The following is an 18,010-nucleotide window of genomic DNA, read 5'->3' as shown; positions in this document are numbered from 1 at the left end:
CAGTCACGTAACGAAATATCGATACTATTATTACAAATAAAAAGATATTTTTGTGACAGCTGTTCATATAAACACTCATGTACTTGTTAATATTTGCAGCCGTTCCTCCATAATTGATACTTCAATTAATTTTATCGTGTATATAAGAAAAATTCTGCCTTTTGCAATAACATGTTTGTTTGTTAGTAACCAAACATGGTTCGCCTATAAAGGCGAGGTCTATAACACAAAGGAAATTGCTTCAGTATGCTAGAAATATCTGTAGTGATTCTTAGCAGCTCGCGAACTCATCTAATTTTTACTAATAAATGGTTGTTATGTACCACTTCATATCATTTTTCTATCCTGTTAATGTATACATGTGTAGTTCTGTACATAGTACAGGTTTCCAGTTGTTAGATCACATTTATACATTTCACTATACATAAACTATCACGTCGTACACTGTTGTTACCATATGGTTGACTGAGGGATCAAGGAAGCTGTACTGATGGAGTGGGGTGGGAGGTGGGGCACTTGTGTATGTGTGCGCGAGTGGGGGGAGGGGGCAAACAATTAGACATACGGTATACAGACTATGTGCAACATCTCTAAGGGAAAAATCTCAAGAAGTGCTAAACATGATAATCAAAATAGCACAAAACAATGGATACGACAGCAAGACAGTATGCTACACAATGCTACACAATAAATGAAAATACAAACACAAGACAGCAATAAAAAAACAATCCAAATGTACCAGTTGCGCCCAATGTACATACACTCCAGGAAACTTAACACTCATCACAACCACAACCAATCCACACACAAAATTAGTAAGATCTTCACAAATATACAATTAACCTACCCTTCAAGAGACAGCACAATACAAAAGAAACTGAAAACGATCGCAGAAGATACAATAATTCAGAGATGTATGAATTAAAATGTAATATTGTAGCTGCAACTCTAAACATATTTAAATGACTGCAAAAAATTCTAATATTAGGTACAAAGGACATAATTATAAGGACACTGAAGAGTGAATGTACCACCTCACATACGAGGAACATCTACTAAAAGAAATCACCACTATATTCTGATAAAAACAGATGTGACGATCTTATGCCTTAACAACAAAAGAAAATAAATGCTCGCTCTCCAGGAAAAATATTTCGTAGAGAAGGACAGAAATGGAAATGAAAATATATTAAGTGACAGAAAGGTAGTACCAGAAGGACAGTACGTATTCTCACTAATTCATGAACTGCCATAAAAAGTAATTTAAAAAGTATAATAAGTAAATAAATACACACACACACACACACACACACACACACACACACACACAGAGAGAGAGAGAGAGAGAGAGAGAGAGAGAGAGGGAGAGAGAGAGAGAGAGAGAGAGAGAGAGAGAGAGAGAGAGAGAGAGAGACAATAGCGGTCTTCAATACACACAATTTGAAAGAGATGAATATTTCACGGGACACAATATTTATTTTATGGGATGGAACTTATTTTACAAATGTACAAGTTAACGAGGCATTAGAAATAATTTAACGTAACTTGTTCGCATACAATCTTCTCAATTTTTGTGTTGCCAAGTTATGTCCTGTTATTTTGAAGATCTCGTTAACTTGTACATTCGTAAAATGATCCAAAAAGTTTATGGAAAAGAAAATAAACCCGCTTAATTTATTAAATGAACAAGGTGAGTTCATTTTGAACGGATTTTTCGGCTTGTTCAATGAGGTATAGATTATAGTCGTACCTGATTTGCACGTATTAAAATGGTTCATACATTCCCAGTCAGATGATACGACTTCCACAGTGGTGCTTTGATCGTACATCTGACTAACTAGAGATCCAACACATTCTGTTACACAGCTGTATTTGGTGTGGGCTCACAATCTCCTCAATTTCTTTAAAAGACTTCCTGTTCGCCATTGACTGTACGACTGCAGTTTCGACCAATTGGTCATTTCCAAATAGGTAACAGGTGCTGAAAACACAGCACTAGTCAGCAATAAAAAAATAAAAAGGATATCAGGTTCTATAACTCGTGCCTGCCTTTGTCACATCTACCATCGTAAAATGACTGTCCGGCTAAAAACATAACGTTGAATAGTGTTCATTACTGACGTGTGCAGTACGCACGAGTTTAGTTTCATGTCTTTTTTATCCTATGTGTCACACAATGATGGTGTGTGTGACAAAGCCAGATGAGCTATAGAGGTTCATGTCCTTTTCATTCTTTTTATTGTTAGTACTTCTGTGTTTACAGCACCTGCTAACCACTTGAAAATCTCCAAAAGGTCGAAATGGCAATAATGTGTACTGAAGTGAGTGTACACTCAATGATAAACATAAAGTGTTTTGCAGTGTCACTACCTAGTTTCAGCATAACTTGGAGAAATTTAGAAAAAGCTACTGTGAAGTATTGCAGAAGCAACCACTGGTTTCAACATACAGGTCAGAAAACAGGTATGCAAAAGGATTGTGAGACAGGCTAGCTGTACTCAACGGACAACTGTAGCACGCAGTGGTAATAGCCATAGCTGGCAGGATGATTCTTTTTGTGAGCTACGTAACTGGGTGCAGGGTTTTAGAGCAACAGATCCACCTCAGACCCATATAAATAGTTGTAGTTTTTGAGGTACATTCATTCGGAGTTCAGCAGCACCATCACGACATCAGGTCCACGCCAGATGAGAAGACTGGGCATTATCAGCTGCAGCCATGGATTCGAGATCGGGTCAAGCCAGCTGCCACTTCATTGAGTCTCCTTGTGAGACTTGCTGTGATAGCGCCATTAATCTGCCTGCGCTGTCACCATTCACTCCTGCCAGAGGGCACCATCTTGTGTCCCATGCACAGCAGTCCTCCCTCGACCCCCTGGTGGACACAAGCCACAACTGAGTCATATGACTCCAGGCGTCCGCCAATGCAGGATGCGGAGGAATCAGAACATGGACGTCGCTCAGCATGACGTCAGCATTGCAGGGTGCCTGCATCAGCAACTCCACGCGAGTGTGCAAGCAGATGCCAGCAAGCATTCGCCGGCCTGGGTCGCCAGAGGGGAGCGTATCTGCCTCATGTTGCTAATGACGTGATGTGTGTCTGGAGTTAATAAAATATTTTTCTCGGTCATCAGTGTGTCACTGGGCCTTATTGGCCCATCATCAGCACCATACTGAGTGTAATCTGCACATGACTGAGTGGTGTCAGAAGTGTGAACTTCGAGCCTATCACCATGTCGTTTGGTGACAGCAGACTATGCCTGCAACTGTCACTCGTGGACCAAGAAGATGACTCAACCATTACAGTAGTGTAGTTTCGTCGACACATGGTGGGGTGACAGCAGTCTTTATGTCTGTTTTTGTCTGGCTGTGAGGTCATGGTAAGTCAGTGGGTTTTGTCAGTGGTTGAGTTGCACTTGTAAGTTTAGAATGTGACAGGTTAACATAGATGGCATTTTTGGAGGTGGTATAAATATAAATGTTGGTTTTCACCTGGTCGATGTAGGCAATGTGGATGTCACGAGCCAGAGATGTGTCTCATTGTCTAGCAGGATAGAAGGTGTGAACCATGAGTAAGTTTTAGGAGGAGAATCAATATTTAGTAATTGTTTCGGTGTGAAGGAGTAGTTATGAGCAGCCTCTCAAGCAAGAATTATTAAGTTATAATAAGGAGTAATTCCTTAGTGTTACTATTAAGTGTTTTCGAAATTTGATTTTGTTTTCATCTGAACAAGGAATATGGCCTAGTATTTATGCATGAAGGTAGTGGGAAGTGCTATGATAGTGGTATGTTTAAGCAGTTTTGTTCGTTTGTGTAACTGATAAGCAGTAATAATGTAGTGCCAGTGCCAAAAGGAGCAGGGTTTTCGATACTGAAAGGTGCTACCAGAGACGAGGTATTGAGAATTTTAAGAGACGAAGTAGACAAGGTGCGAGCGGACACTGAGAATCTGGCTAAGAAATTAGAAACCTTTGATGCCGAGGAGAAAGAAATAGCTTGTTGCAAATTTCTGGAGTATAAAGAGAAGGCGCGGCAAGAGCACGATGAATAGATAACTGAAAACATTCGGGAGACGAGCGCAGTCCTAAAGGGCTTTTTCAAAATAAATAAAATGGTTTTGGAGGTGGTGAGGGGCGCAGGGTAATGACCCTCATATCCACTCCACCCCCGCCTGCGATTCAGGAGGGGGGGGGGGGGGGCACAACAACAGTGGCAAACAGTAAGGAGTGTGTGTGACAAGCCTGCGAGCGACAGAGCGTGCCGACAACGACGCGAGCTCCGACCGGGCCGCATATCTAGCAAGCAGTTGGTGCGCATGCGCAGACAGAACTGGCGTCACGTGACGCAGCCATCGACTCGGCGAGCGGCGGCCGGGCCAGTGAGCGTGTGACCACCGAGCTGCGAGGACGGGTTGCTGCAAGACATGGCGCAGCGCGCCGTGGCGCGAAGTCCGGCCCGACATGCAGGCGCAGCCGGCTGAGGCGGGGCCGCTGCGGCGCGTCCGCACCAAGCTGGCGCGCCTCGGCGACCGCCTGCACAACCACCCGGGGGGCGGCGGAGGAGGCGGCGGTGGCGGCTGCACCGGGGGCGGCAGCCTGGGCAGTGCCGGGGGCGGCGGCGCCGACTCGGAGGACTGCGATGCCGACGCCGAGAGCGGCGTGCTCTCCGTGTCCGGCGACGAGATGCCGCCGATGCCCGGCGCGTGCGGCACGGAATGCGCCACGCCGCCCCCGGGCACCTCCGCCGAAGACTCCACGCTGCTCGAGAAGCTGGGCCAGCGCCTCAAGGAGCGCAGCGACCGCGTGCATAGGGTACGAGCAAGCCATGCCCTCGGCTCTGCCACAAGTGCGCATCTGTCTCTGATTTCTCGACCCTCTCTTACGGTGTCCTTTTAAAACCAAGGAAGTTCTTAATGTCTATACCATTAGCTACTCCATTCAACTTACAACACTACGTGAAAAATTGCGTGGTGCACTGATCAACAATCTGGATCTACATCCAGGTTCAATGAAATGCCTGTCCCGGTCTCACTTCTCTAATTTAGATTTATTGGCGTTTCTTCACATCACGTCAGGTTATGATTACGTAATTATTTCTTGAACAATGTCCCGTATGAGTCTCCCTTAATCCTTTCCATTCTGGCGTATCGTGTCCGGTAATCAGTAATGAGTAATATATGAGGCATTCATTCCCTCTGTTTAGTCAAAACCCTATTCATAACGTACCTTGCACGACCTTAAAGTTGAGAAGTAGTCCCTCGATTTCCCCCACGCTTTCCATTTTTTCGGTCTTCCTACAGACAAAAAATACTTTGACTGTGTCACAAATCGAACATGCGTTGTCTTCCTGGTTGTCAAAACACAGAACACAATGAAGTCGAACCAGATGCTCACTCCAACAAAAGAAAAGTAAAGAGTCTCTTCCCGCACCCATCGGAACAAAACTATCATTAATAGGTAAACAAACTGTTTGGTTCGTAAAGAACATTAACGCAGTAGACCTGTCAGGAGAAACCTCTATGATGCAGATCCTCTCAGCCATAGGCCACAAACGCTTTTCAGCACCGATGCAAGCAACTTTCATTACGTCAAGATCTCAATAAAACATATTACCAGATACGATATAGACACAAAACAGTGCACCGACGTGATGACGAATTGCAATAGCAAAAGCGAATAATTTCAAGGAGTACCTATATAATATCAGAATCTTCCTTGTGTGATTTATAATTAAATAAGTACATATTCAGATCATCCAGCTGTGTTAATCAAACGGGAATATATTTCCCAATTTATGTAGACTTGCTCGACAGACAGGCAACTTGGTGCATTTTAACTCTGAATTAATCACAGGTGTAAACAATTAAGTTTTATGCGATAGGGGAAGAAATTTCAACGTAACACTAATTTGGAAAGTGAGTCCTGTTGCAGTGAAGTATAAAAGTTCCATGGAGATTACCCCCCCCCCCCCTTCCCCCCACGTCTCAGACGCATTTGTCATTAAACCTTCCAAAAAAGTTCTTAATTTATCGCAACTCAGGTTTCTGTTTACATCTCAGTCAGTTGTAAACACCAACGAAACCACGTGGCTTGTTCAAGGACGTTTCATTGCTGCTTACTGGCGACACGACATGTTCATGAGTCATTTGCTATACACCGAAATGGGGGCTCAAAGTCCGTCTTAAATATACAACGTGTTTATAAATTTCCCTTTCAAATAGTTAGATGTGAGGGCGCCGTCTAAATAATGCTGCTGTCATAGTAACCTACGATACGAGTTAGCATTCGGTGTCTCTTCTTCCTTTACATCAACAGCGTTTAGCGTTGGGATTGTCAGAGCCGTTGACAGATAAAAAGGCAGTAAGTGCCAGTCACACTAAATTATGCCGCTCTTTCGCCCCTTAAAACCCAGCGGAATGATATGTTGCCTATTAAAGATTCGCTCTTGCAACACGCAAAGCCTGCGACGTGGACGAAGGTCCTCTTTGAACCCATACAATTATGTTCCCCAAGCATTATAAGCGACATAAGAATTTGTAAGGCAAAGCAAGAAAAACCTGTGATCGGTGTTGACATTAACTTTTCGTGTGCTGTTGCATGCAGGAAGTTTTACATCAATTTTCTTGTTTAATAACGACATTTTACGTGATCTACAGAGTTTAATGATCAAGACAATATTGCTTTTGTGTAAAATCCCTCAAAAGTTTCATTTCTTCGTGACATAAATTCCCCTCTTCCTTTTTTTCCGAATGTACTAGGATCGGTCGTTGTTTTTAGAACAACTGTCACTGCTTTGTTCAATATATTCTAATGTTCTACAGTTTGCTGGTTCACATGTTTGCTACAGCAATACTTACGGAGTGATCAAATTTTTCGTGTTTCGTCTTTCATTGTAACAAGAAGTAGAATCTTTTCATGTCGTGAGATTAAGATCCACGAATTTGTGTATCGGAAACTCTCTTAAAGAAGATGGATGCTTTTACATTGCGCTTAGTGATGTCCATTGATGACGTGTTACCTTCGCACTCTCTTAACTGAGCAGTGGTTGGTTATTCTGTAGGATGTATATCTCCTTGTTTCATAGACTTCGTCTTCCATAGTAAAAAATTCACTTGTTTAGATCTTATTTCAACATCATTATCTTTGATTCTGAATATCCGAATTGTTGTATTCGTTTCTACCAGAGCACATCTATATAAGTAAAAATTTAAATGTTCATTTGTTCAAAAACTTAAATTTCTGAAACCTCTTCACTGATTGCTTTGACACCATCTTTTGATTAGAAAGAGAGAGAGAGAGAGAGAGGAAAACATTGTTAGGAAAAATCTGGAAAAGCTTTTGACCGATTTACTTCAAGTTTCTACATTATACTCTTATAAACGTCCGGACACACACAAGCTACATATCTTTAATATATACAGGGTGGTCCATTGATAGTGAACGGGCCAAATATCTCACGAAATAAGCATCAAACGAAAAAACTACAAAGAACGAAACTCGTCTAGCTTGAAGGGGGAAACCAAATGGCGCTATGGTTGGCCCGCTAGATGGCGCTGCCATAGGTCAAAAGGATATCAGCTGCGGGTTTTTTTTTTTTTATAGGAACCCCCAGTTTTATCACATATTCGTGTAGTACGTAAAGAAATACGAATGGTTCAGTTGTCCACTTTTTTCGCTTTGTGATAGATGGCGCTGTAATAGTCACTAACGTATAAGTACGTCGTATCACGTAACATTCCGCCAGTAAGGACGGTATTTGCCTCGTGATACATTACCCGTGTTAAAATGGACTGTTTACCAATTGTGGAAAAGGTCGATATCGTGTTGATGTATGGCTATTGTGATGAAAATGCCCAACGGGCGTGTGCTGTGTTGCTGCTCGGTATCCTGGACGACATCATACAAGTGTCCGGACCGTTCGCCGGATAGTTACTTTATTTAAGGAAACATGAGGTGTTCAGCCACAAGTGAAACGTCAACCACGACCTGCAACAAATGATGGTGCCCAAGTAGGTTTTTTAGCTGCTGTCGCGGCTAATCTGCACATCAGTAGCAGAGAAATTGCGCGAGAGTCGGAAATCTCAAAAACGTCGGTGTTGAGAATGCAAAATCAACATCGATTGCACCCGTACCATATTTCTATGCACCACGAATTGCATGGCGACGACTTTGAACATCGTGTACAGTTCTGAGAAATTACGAAACGATGACAGATTTTTTGCACGCGTTCTATTTAGCAAACCTCTCAGACAAACAGAAGCTAAACGATGTCAAAGTTATCGTAAGGAGGGCTATGCTTGAAGCGTTCAGTGAATTCGAAAGTAAAATTCTATGTACCGACTTGACAGAAAATCCTAGGAAGTTCTGGTCTTACGTTAAATCAGTAAGTGGCTCGAAACAGCATATCCAGACACTACGGGATGATGATGGCACTGAAACAGAGGATGACACGCGTAAAGCTGAAATACTAAACACCTTTTTCCAAAGCTGTTTCACAGAGGAAGACCGCACTGCAATTCCTTCTCTAAATCCTCGCACAAACGAAAAAATGGCTGACATCGAAATAAGTGTCCAAGGAATAGAAAAGCAACTGGAATCACTCAATAGAGGAAAGTCCACTGGACCTGACGGGATACCAATTCGATTCTACCCAGAGTACGCGAAAGAACTTGCCCCCCTTCTAACAGCCGTGTACCGCAAGTCTCTAGAGGAACGGAGGGTTCCAAATGATTGGAAAAGAGCACAGATAGTCCCAGTCTTCAAGAAGGGTCGTCGAGCAGATGCGCAAAACTATAGACCTATATCTCTGACGTCGATCTCTTGTAGAATTTTAGAACATGTTTTTTGCTCGAGTATCATGTCGTTTTTGGAAACCCAGAATCTACTATGTAGGAATCAACATGGATTCCGGAAACAGCGATCGTCGATTCCGCACTGTCGCCTGATAAACAAAGTAAGAGCCTACGGAATATCAGACCAGCTGTGTGGCTGGTAGCAGTTACTTCTGTAAAATATCTGGGAGTATGCGTGCGGAACGATTTGAAGTGGAATGATCATATAAAATTAATTGTTGGTAAGGCGGGTACCAGGTTGAGATTCATTGGGAGAGTGCTTAGAAAATGTAGTCCATCAACAAAGGAGGTGGCTTACAAAACACTCGTTCGACCTATACTTGAGTATTGCTCATCAGTGTGGGATCAGTACCAGATCGGTCTGACGGAGGAGATAGAGAAGATCCAAAGAAGAGCGGCGCGTTTCGCCACAGGGTTATTTGGTAACCGTGATAGTGTTACGGAGATGTTTAATAAACTCAAGTGGCAGACTCTGCAAGAGAGGCGCTCTGCATCGCGGTGTAGCTTGCTCGCCAGGTTTCGAGAGGGTGCGTTTCTGGATGAGGTATCGAATATATTGCTTCCCCTTCTTATAGCTCCCGAGGAGATCACGAATGTAAAATTAGAGAGATTAGAGCGCGCACGGAGGCTTTCAGACAGTCGTTCTTCCCGCGAACCATACGCGACTGGAACAGGAAAGGGAGGTAATGACAGTGGCACGTAAAGTGCCCTCCGCCACACACCGTTGGGCGGCTTGCGGAGTATAAATGTAGATGTAGAAACGTCATTCACCTACAGCGGTAACGTAAACCGGCATAATATGCACTATTTGGCAACGGAAAATCCACGATGGCTGCGACAAGTGGAACATCAGCGACGTTGGCGGGTTAACATATGGTGCGGCATTATGGGAGGAAGGATAATTGGCTCCCATTTTATCGATGGCAATCTAAATGGTGCAATCTATGCTGATTTCCTACGTGATGTTCTACCGATGTTACTTCGAGATGTTTCACTGCATGACAGAATGGCGATGTACTTCCAACATGATGGATGTCCGGCACATAGCTCGCGTGCGGTTGAAGCGGTATTGAATAGCATATTTCATGACAGGTGGATTGGTCGTCGAAGCACCGTACCATGGCCCGCACGTTCACCGGATCTGATGTCCCCAGATTTCTTTCTGTGGGGAAAGTTGAAGGATATTTGCCATCGTGATCCACCAACAACGCCTGACAACATGCGTCAGCGCATTGTCAATGCATGTGCGAACATTACGGAATGCGAACTACTCGCTGTTGAGAGGAATGTCGTTACATGTATTGCCAAATTCATTGAGGTTGACGGTCATCATTTTGAGCATTTATTGCACATTAATGTGGAATTTACAGGTAATCACGCTGTAACAGCATGCGTTCTCAGAAATGATAAGTTCACAAAGGTACATGTATCACACTAGAACAACCGAAATAAAATGTTCAAACGTACCTCCGTTCTGTATTTTAATTTAAAAAACCTACCTGTTACCAACTGTTCGTCTAAAATTGTGAGCCATGTGTTTGTGACTATTACAGCGCCATCTATCACAAAGCGAAAAAAGTGGCCCAACTAAAACGTTCAAAACATTCATATTTCTTTACGTACTACACGAATATGTAATAAAAATGGAGGTTCCAATTTAAAAAAAAAAAAACGCAGTTGATATCCGTTTGATCTATGGCAAGCTAGACAAGTTTCGTTCTTTGTAGTTTTTTCGTTTGACGTTAATTTCGTGAGATATTTGGCCCGGTCACGATCAATGGACCACTCTGTATAATTACGTATAGTTCGTAAAATCTCGAACATCTTAACCGATTTACTTCAAACGGACAGGGAGAAAACGTAAATAGAATGGTTCTGAGCACTATGCGACTTAACTTCGGAGGTCATCAGTCGCCTAGAACTTAGAACTACTTAAACCTAACTAACCTAAGGACATCACACACATCCATGCCCGAGGCAGGATTCGAACCTGCGACCATAGCGGTCGCGCGGTTCCATACTGAAGCGCCTAGAACCGCTCGACCACACCGGCCGGCAAACGTATATAGAGAAAGGGAAGGAGAAGATAGACCGAAAGGGGTGGGAGCAGAGGAGGTAATGAAGAGAGATAGAGTGGAGTAGGAAATGGGCAAGGAGAAGAGGGAGGAGGAGGAGGTTAGGACGTATATCCACATTCACATACATAGTATCATCTGCGAAGCGTTACCGGGTTCGCTAGTTATGAATAAGTGAAGTTTGCTCTTAAAGTGCATTGTTGTATGCGTGTAGGGTTGACAACTATCATTACAGGATGGATGTGTTGTAACAAATATGTCTGAAAACACCACGCGCAGACTCTCAGTTTTGCAGGGAGGAGGGGTTCGGTGCTCGGTTCCTATTTGAGATAGGCACGTGAGGTAAAAGCTTTTAGTTAAGCCCGGACCAGCGGTCATTTTCATAGCTATTCGAACATCTGTCTTACTGCAGTGACGTTACATTGTATTAACAGGGTTTGAACTACGAACTAGTGCTGGCGCTCAAGCAAATTGTGTGACTCGATTAACTCCTTTTGCAAAATATTTTAACTGGGCTGAAATTAATGCTCAACTAATGGCACCATTTGAGTGAGCAACATTCGGATTTTACGTGCTAAAACATTGAAAAGAAAACAAGTTTTTATTGGAGGCTTTTGAAGCGTGTCACTACTATACTTCGGACTTATACGAATCAGTTCAAAAGTTTGCACTAAGGCAGATAAGTGGATTACGTCAGAAGGAATTTCTTTTATCCAATAATCTTTATCTGTTGTCAAGACACAAGGGTTTAAGTTCGGGCTAAATGTAGCACGTTAAACGCGTTCTTACGTAAACTGAATGCGCGGAGACATTTGAAGTAAATCAAATAAATAAAAAATGTATTCCTACGATAAAATTGAAAACTTGCTTCCATATATCTAGCTTCATTCAGATACTGGCAAAAAACCTGTTTATGTGAATTTTTATTACGTGCGCCATTTCTGTGTTTGAGACTTGTGAGAATCGGTTCAAATTTTGTAGTAAGAAGGTAGACAAATACATGTAATTATTGGTCCTCCTGTTTCGTAACCACGTTGCCACGATACAAGCAGCATGGTTCGAAAGAATGAAAAAATCTATACCGGATCAGTCGTCGCCAAAGTCAACAGCCGGCCGGAGTGGCCGTGCGGTTCTAGGCGCTACAGTCTGGAACCGCGTGACCGCTACGGTCGCAGGTTCGAATCCTGCCTCGGGCATGAATGTGTGTAATGTCCTTAGGTTAGTTAGGTTTAAGTAGTTCTAAGTTCTAGGGGACTGATGACCACAGCAGTTAAGTCCCATAGTGCTCAGAGTCATTTGAACCATTTTAGAGAGCCAAAGTCAACAAAAATTCACCAAGTAATGGCGGTCTAATGTCAAAATTGTGGCAGCATACAAGTTGGGAAGCAGAATGAAAAACGCTCCTATCATAGCACAAAAAGAGGTGAACATGTCCTGGTCAGAGTTAGGGATGTAAAAGAAGGGAACCAGCTTTTCGACTTACCTGGCAAACTTCAAAGACATTTACATCCAAACATAATGACATATTCGCTTTTTTTTTACGAGTTACCCCTAATTCCCCAGCGCAGTGAGCTCTCTTAGAAGGTGTTGATACACCTGCATCTTGCAATTTATAGGCTAGAGTCTCTGACCTGTGCCCAAAATCCAGATGATGTCATTTATCATGCTTCTTTATTTGGCACGATGCATTATATTACAGGACCAGGTCCTAATGTTGATAGGCAAGAAAGCGTGAATATGTCAACATGTTTTGATTAAAATGTCTTTGAATCCGCCAGATGAGTCTAAATGCTAGTTCCCTTCTTTTACATCACTAACTCTGCCTAAGACATATTATCTTCTTTGTGCAATAATAGGAGCATTTTTCATCGTGGTTCTCACGTATTCCGTACCTGCTCATCTATTCCCTATTATTTCTCTGGGTCATCTTAGTGGCTTTACTTCAGGTCCCACGCTCATTCACCGCACATTTGTTCTGTGAGAGCGTAGCAAATTTATGAGTCAGTCACGTGTAGTAAACAATGTGCAAATGATATGATTTTCTTCACCTCCAATTGTGCCGGAGCTGAATGACACTATGTTTGAGACACTGTTACAGACTGGCATTTCGGAGGTCGGAAGCTTAAATACCTGTATGCCTTTCAAAGGTTTTCCAAGGTTTCCGTAAAAATCCATAAATGCAAATGCTGGTATGGTATCTTTTTAAAGCACTCTGCCGAACTGCTTCCACCAAATTTACTTGTGTTCTGTCTCTGTGACATCATTGTCGATGGGACACTTATCTTCATTTTTCTTCCTTATTTATACTTTCCTTTATTATTACCATATATATTATATCAGGTGCACATCCCTTTTTCTCAAAATGGTGCAAATGGCTCTGAGCACTATGGGACTCAACTGCTGAGGTCATTAGTCCCCTAGAACTTAGAACTAGTTAAACCTAATTAACCTAAGGACATCACAAACATCCATACCCGAGGCAGGATTCGAACCTGCGACCGTAGCGGTCTTGCGGTTCCAGACTGCAGCGCCTTTAACCGCACGGCCACTTCGGCCGGCCCCTTTTTCTCAAAACATACTAATCGCACAGGGAAGAATGAGGTATTGTTAGAAAGTCTTCTGACACTGCAACAGATTTTGCGCTAAAACATACTATTTGTGGAAAATTTTAACATAAGAGTATTTTGACTATCAATAATCAAAAGGGTATCGCGGATGCCCAGCTTCATACCTATATTTTACGAAGCTAACTTATAAATCAAGAATTAGACCCTCTCTTTTCATATTATCTTATTACAAATACAATTTTATTTGTTTTAAAGACTTATCAATTGGATAATTTGTATACACCATTGTCATAGATAAGAACCGTGACGACTACGGTAGTACATTATCTCTGCTTTTATCCCTTAAGGAAAATGAATAACAAAAAGTATACGAAGATTACATTCTTACGTTAAATATCGTATACATCAAATATTATAATGTTCTGTAAATAATTTTGTTCATAATGATGTGCATGGTAATGTATATGTACAAGAATGTATCATAAATTCATGATTTTATTTTACGTCGTTCGGTTCATATCCACAACTACCCTTATACGAACTACGATATTTATTCCAAATACTGTCATTATTTAAAACAATAAAAATGCTTAAGTTTCGCACGGGTCCTCGGGTCATTTATTATTTGCAAAATGAGGCCAAGAAACTGAGTTTAGACATGTTCTAGAGATTAGAAATAAGTAAGCCAACAGATATGTTTTGCGAACAATATAAAGGAAAGCCTGGAGCTCCTGTGATGGAGGCAATGGAATACGGAGATAAATATTATGATAGTGTCATTTTCTGATTTACAACTAATTTCGCTGACGCCGCGCGGAGTGGCCGCGCGGTTTGGGGCGCAATGTCACGGACTGCGCGGTCCCTCCCGCCGGAGGTTCGAGTTCTCCTTCGGGCATTGGTGTGTTGTTCTTGACATAAGTTAGTTTACGTAGTATGTAAGACTAGGGACCGATGACATCAGCAGTTTGGTCCCATAGAAACTCACACACATTTTCTTTTTAATTCCGCTAACCATAAAAAGCACCCTAAACTTTATAATTTTATTCTTTTCCTCTGTATCCATAATTTACTTAGTTGCCATGTAAACAAATAATTCACGCTCTCCTTATACAGCTATTAATTACATTATCATCATATACATTTTGTTTTACACAAAAAACTATCACCATTATTTGAAAAATTACAGTGTTTTCTGTTTTTTCCGTTATCTATCTGCCACTTATACATTATTAGCATACCTTCTGTTACACATTGTTTAAAACCATTCTAATTTTTACAAGTTACATATAGATTTTAGAGTATGTCTCGTAATGTTAAAATTCTTTGTGGGCTCGCCGTTCAGTATCATCTAACACACCGGCTTGCGCTTCCTTATTGTAGCTGAAAACGTATTACAGCTATGCGTCTCATGCGGCCCTGTAAATTAAACTGAAATTTGGCTTAACCGTGAGAAACAAGTCACAGATGATCACGTAACCGAAACATGTTGCTCCTGCATCAGTTTCCCGAGTTCGATGTCCCATCAACACGTACCTTCAACGGTCGCCGTAGTGTGTGTTACGAGGACAGGATGGCGTCAGAAACAAGACCGAGTCTTTTTCCCTACTTATATAGCCCAATATTGAGTAAGCGTATCAACTGACGTCGGTGTCAACAATGAATTAACTATAGCCTTCTGTCTTTTTCAGTTAACTTTCTTACGCCTGTAACCACTACACCTAAGACTTCCAAAAATCAGTGATGCATAGAAGTTTTTGATATATCGTTAATTAAGGTATTTTCTCCTTCCTCGCGGATACATCGGTGGAAGAATGATACTTTACTACCTCCAGTAGAAGTGTTGTTAGCGTGCTTTCTTACTCACTACCGCTATGGTAGAATTTCACCAAAAGCTGAAAAATATTAATTTATACGTCGCGCCACGCGGGATTAGCCGAGCGGTCTCAGGCGCTGAAGTCATGGACTGTACGGCTGATCCTGGCGGAGGTTCGAGTCCTCCCTCGGGCATGGATGTGTGTGTTTGTCCTTAGGATAATTTAGGTTCAGTACCGTGTAAGCTTAGGGACTTGATGACCTTAGCAGTCAAGTCCCATAAGATTTCACACACATTTGAACATTTTTTTATACGTCGCAGAAACTCGTTTCTGATCGTTTATACTTAGGTCACTGCCTACAATAAACATTACTACAGCTGTTTCTTGCTCGTGAAATTATTTCCTGTATCCTTTGCGTTGTTGTGACTAAATGTGTGAATGTCTGACTGCGAATCCAAAAGTTCGGAATCCGATCCTCAATCTGCCCTAGAGTCATTTTTTTCACTTATCACTTCTTTCTGCTGTGGAAATAACTCGTTATTGCGAAAAATCCGAAGTAGCACCGTGGCTCAAGGTCAAGATTAAACTATGGATCCTCCTATAGGTGGTTAGTTGCGCCAGTTTGTGGGTGCACACCACAACCAATTGAACCGTGATTAGTAAATAACTTTGATGTTCTAAGCAAACTTCACGCTAAGAACAGCTTTTCCTGTAGCTATTAATTTTTGCAAAGCATGCTCGACATGTCTTAAGCCACTTACTGTGTGCATCATATGTACCCAACATGTGGCGCATCCTCATGTATTTTCTCAACAGGGTAGTTTATTTCGCTTTGCGATAGGAGTGTGTTATAAAGGAAACAAATTGTGCTGCGCAGCGTGGAACTGAGATCTCCGTGTCTACATCTACGTGTAGAATGTGTCTCAAACCTTTCGGGTCATACTGGTGATAGTGGGTCCACGGCCTATAATATTTAGAATGAGAACCAATGGTCGGAAATGCACATTTATTGTGTTATGGACATCACAGCGTACAGCACATAACAACAACGTAGCTAACAGTAATCGTTCAAAGCGACGACTGCTAGTCTTAATGCATGTACTGCAGCGGCGCATGCATTTCTCTCGCATTCTGGCAAGGATCCCGGGTATCTGTTGTACACTGGAACAATATTGCCGGCGTATGGGCGGGCGTTGCCCAAGATTACCTGACAAGACCTTACTTGCTGCCTCCCAGTTAGACTGGACAGCGTTACCTCGTGTTCCTGCAAGATGCGCTACCACAGTTCTTGGACACGTAGCCCTTGTTGTCCACGAAAGGGTGTATTTTCAACACGACGGTGCACCAGCCCACTTTGGTATTAATGTCCGCGAGCACCTGAACAATACGCACTCCCAGCATTATCGCCGAATCTCACACGTTTGGGGTTACGTCCAGACGTCGGTGTCTGAAACCCTCGCTGAGACGGAAGAAGACCTCCTTCAATGGCCCAAGCTGCCTGTCTCCTGGTATAACAGACACCAGGGATTTTTGAGAGAGTGCGGCAGAACTTTATGGTTCAAATGGCTCTGAGTACTATGGGACTTAACTTCTGAGGTCGTAAGTCCCCTAGAACTTAGAACTACTTAAACCTAACTAACCTAAGGACATCACACACATCCATGCCAGAGGTAGGATTCGAACCTGCGACTGTAGCGGTCGGGCGCGGTTCCAGACTGTAGCGCCTATAACTACTCGGCCACTCAGGCTGGCAGAATTTCATGCGCCGTTGTCATGCATACATGTAGACTGGCGGCCATCGCTTTGAACAATTACTATGAGCTATGCAGTTATGTGTTCGACATTGTATACGGCCATAACACAATAAATATGCATTTATCCATTTGTTCCCTATTTCAATTAGGGCTGTTGAGCAAATATCGTTAGATCGATATTATTCCAAAAGATATTGATATACAGGGTGTTACAAAAAGGTACGGCCAAACTTTCAGGAAACATTCCTCACACACAAATAAAGAAAAGATGTTCTACATCTACATTGATACTCCGCAAGCCACCCAACGGTGTGTGGCGGAGGGCACTTTACGTGCCACTGTCATTACCTCCCTTTCCTGTTCCAGTCGCGTATGGTTCGCGGGAAGAACGACTGTCTGAAAGCCTCCGTGCGCGCTCTAATCTCTCTAATGGACAAGACACCAGGGATTTTTGAGAGAGTGCGGCAGAACTTTATGGACATGGACATGTGGACATGTGTCCGGAAACGCTTAATTTCCATGTTAGAGCTCATTTTAGTTTCGTCAGTATGTACTGTACTTCCTCGATTCACCGCCAGTTGGCCCAATTGAAGCAAGGTCATGTTGACTTCGGTGCTTGTGTTGACATGCGACTCCTTGCTCTACAGTACTAGCATTGTTGGTGATGTCTTGATTGGGCCCCAAGTTCTTCCACCTGGAGCACGTTATCATGATTTCATACGGGATACTGTACTTGTGCTGCTAGAACATGTGCCTTTACAAGTACGACACAACATGTGGTTCATGCACGATGGAGCTCCTGCACATTTCAGTCGAAGTGTTCGTACGCTTGTCAACAACAGATTCGCTGACCGATGGGTTGGTAGAGGCGGACCAATTGCATGGCCGCCATGCTCTCCTGACCTCAACCCTCTTGACTTCCATTTATGGGGGCATTTGAAAGCTCTTG

The 18,010-nt window shown here is 42.6% G+C and overlaps 1 protein-coding gene across 1 annotated transcript in view; it reads left to right on the top strand.

Annotated features, from left to right (window-relative positions):
- The first annotated feature begins 4,603 nt into the window (after positions 1 to 4,603).
- LOC124798508 (multiple C2 and transmembrane domain-containing protein-like) overlaps positions 4,604 to 18,010 on the top strand; it is a 322,076-nt gene continuing 308,669 nt past the window's right edge. Inside the window, 1 exon segment of the mRNA XM_047261947.1 lies at positions 4,604 to 4,811. Within this exon segment, the coding sequence (XP_047117903.1) occupies positions 4,683 to 4,811 (129 nt within the window). The 5' untranslated portion in view covers positions 4,604 to 4,682.

The sequence above is a fragment of the Schistocerca piceifrons genome, chromosome 5 (assembly GCF_021461385.2).
Source record: "Schistocerca piceifrons isolate TAMUIC-IGC-003096 chromosome 5, iqSchPice1.1, whole genome shotgun sequence".
In the NCBI taxonomy this organism is placed as follows: Eukaryota; Metazoa; Arthropoda; class Insecta; order Orthoptera; family Acrididae; genus Schistocerca; species Schistocerca piceifrons.
This window is presented reverse-complemented; position numbering and strand designations above follow the sequence as displayed.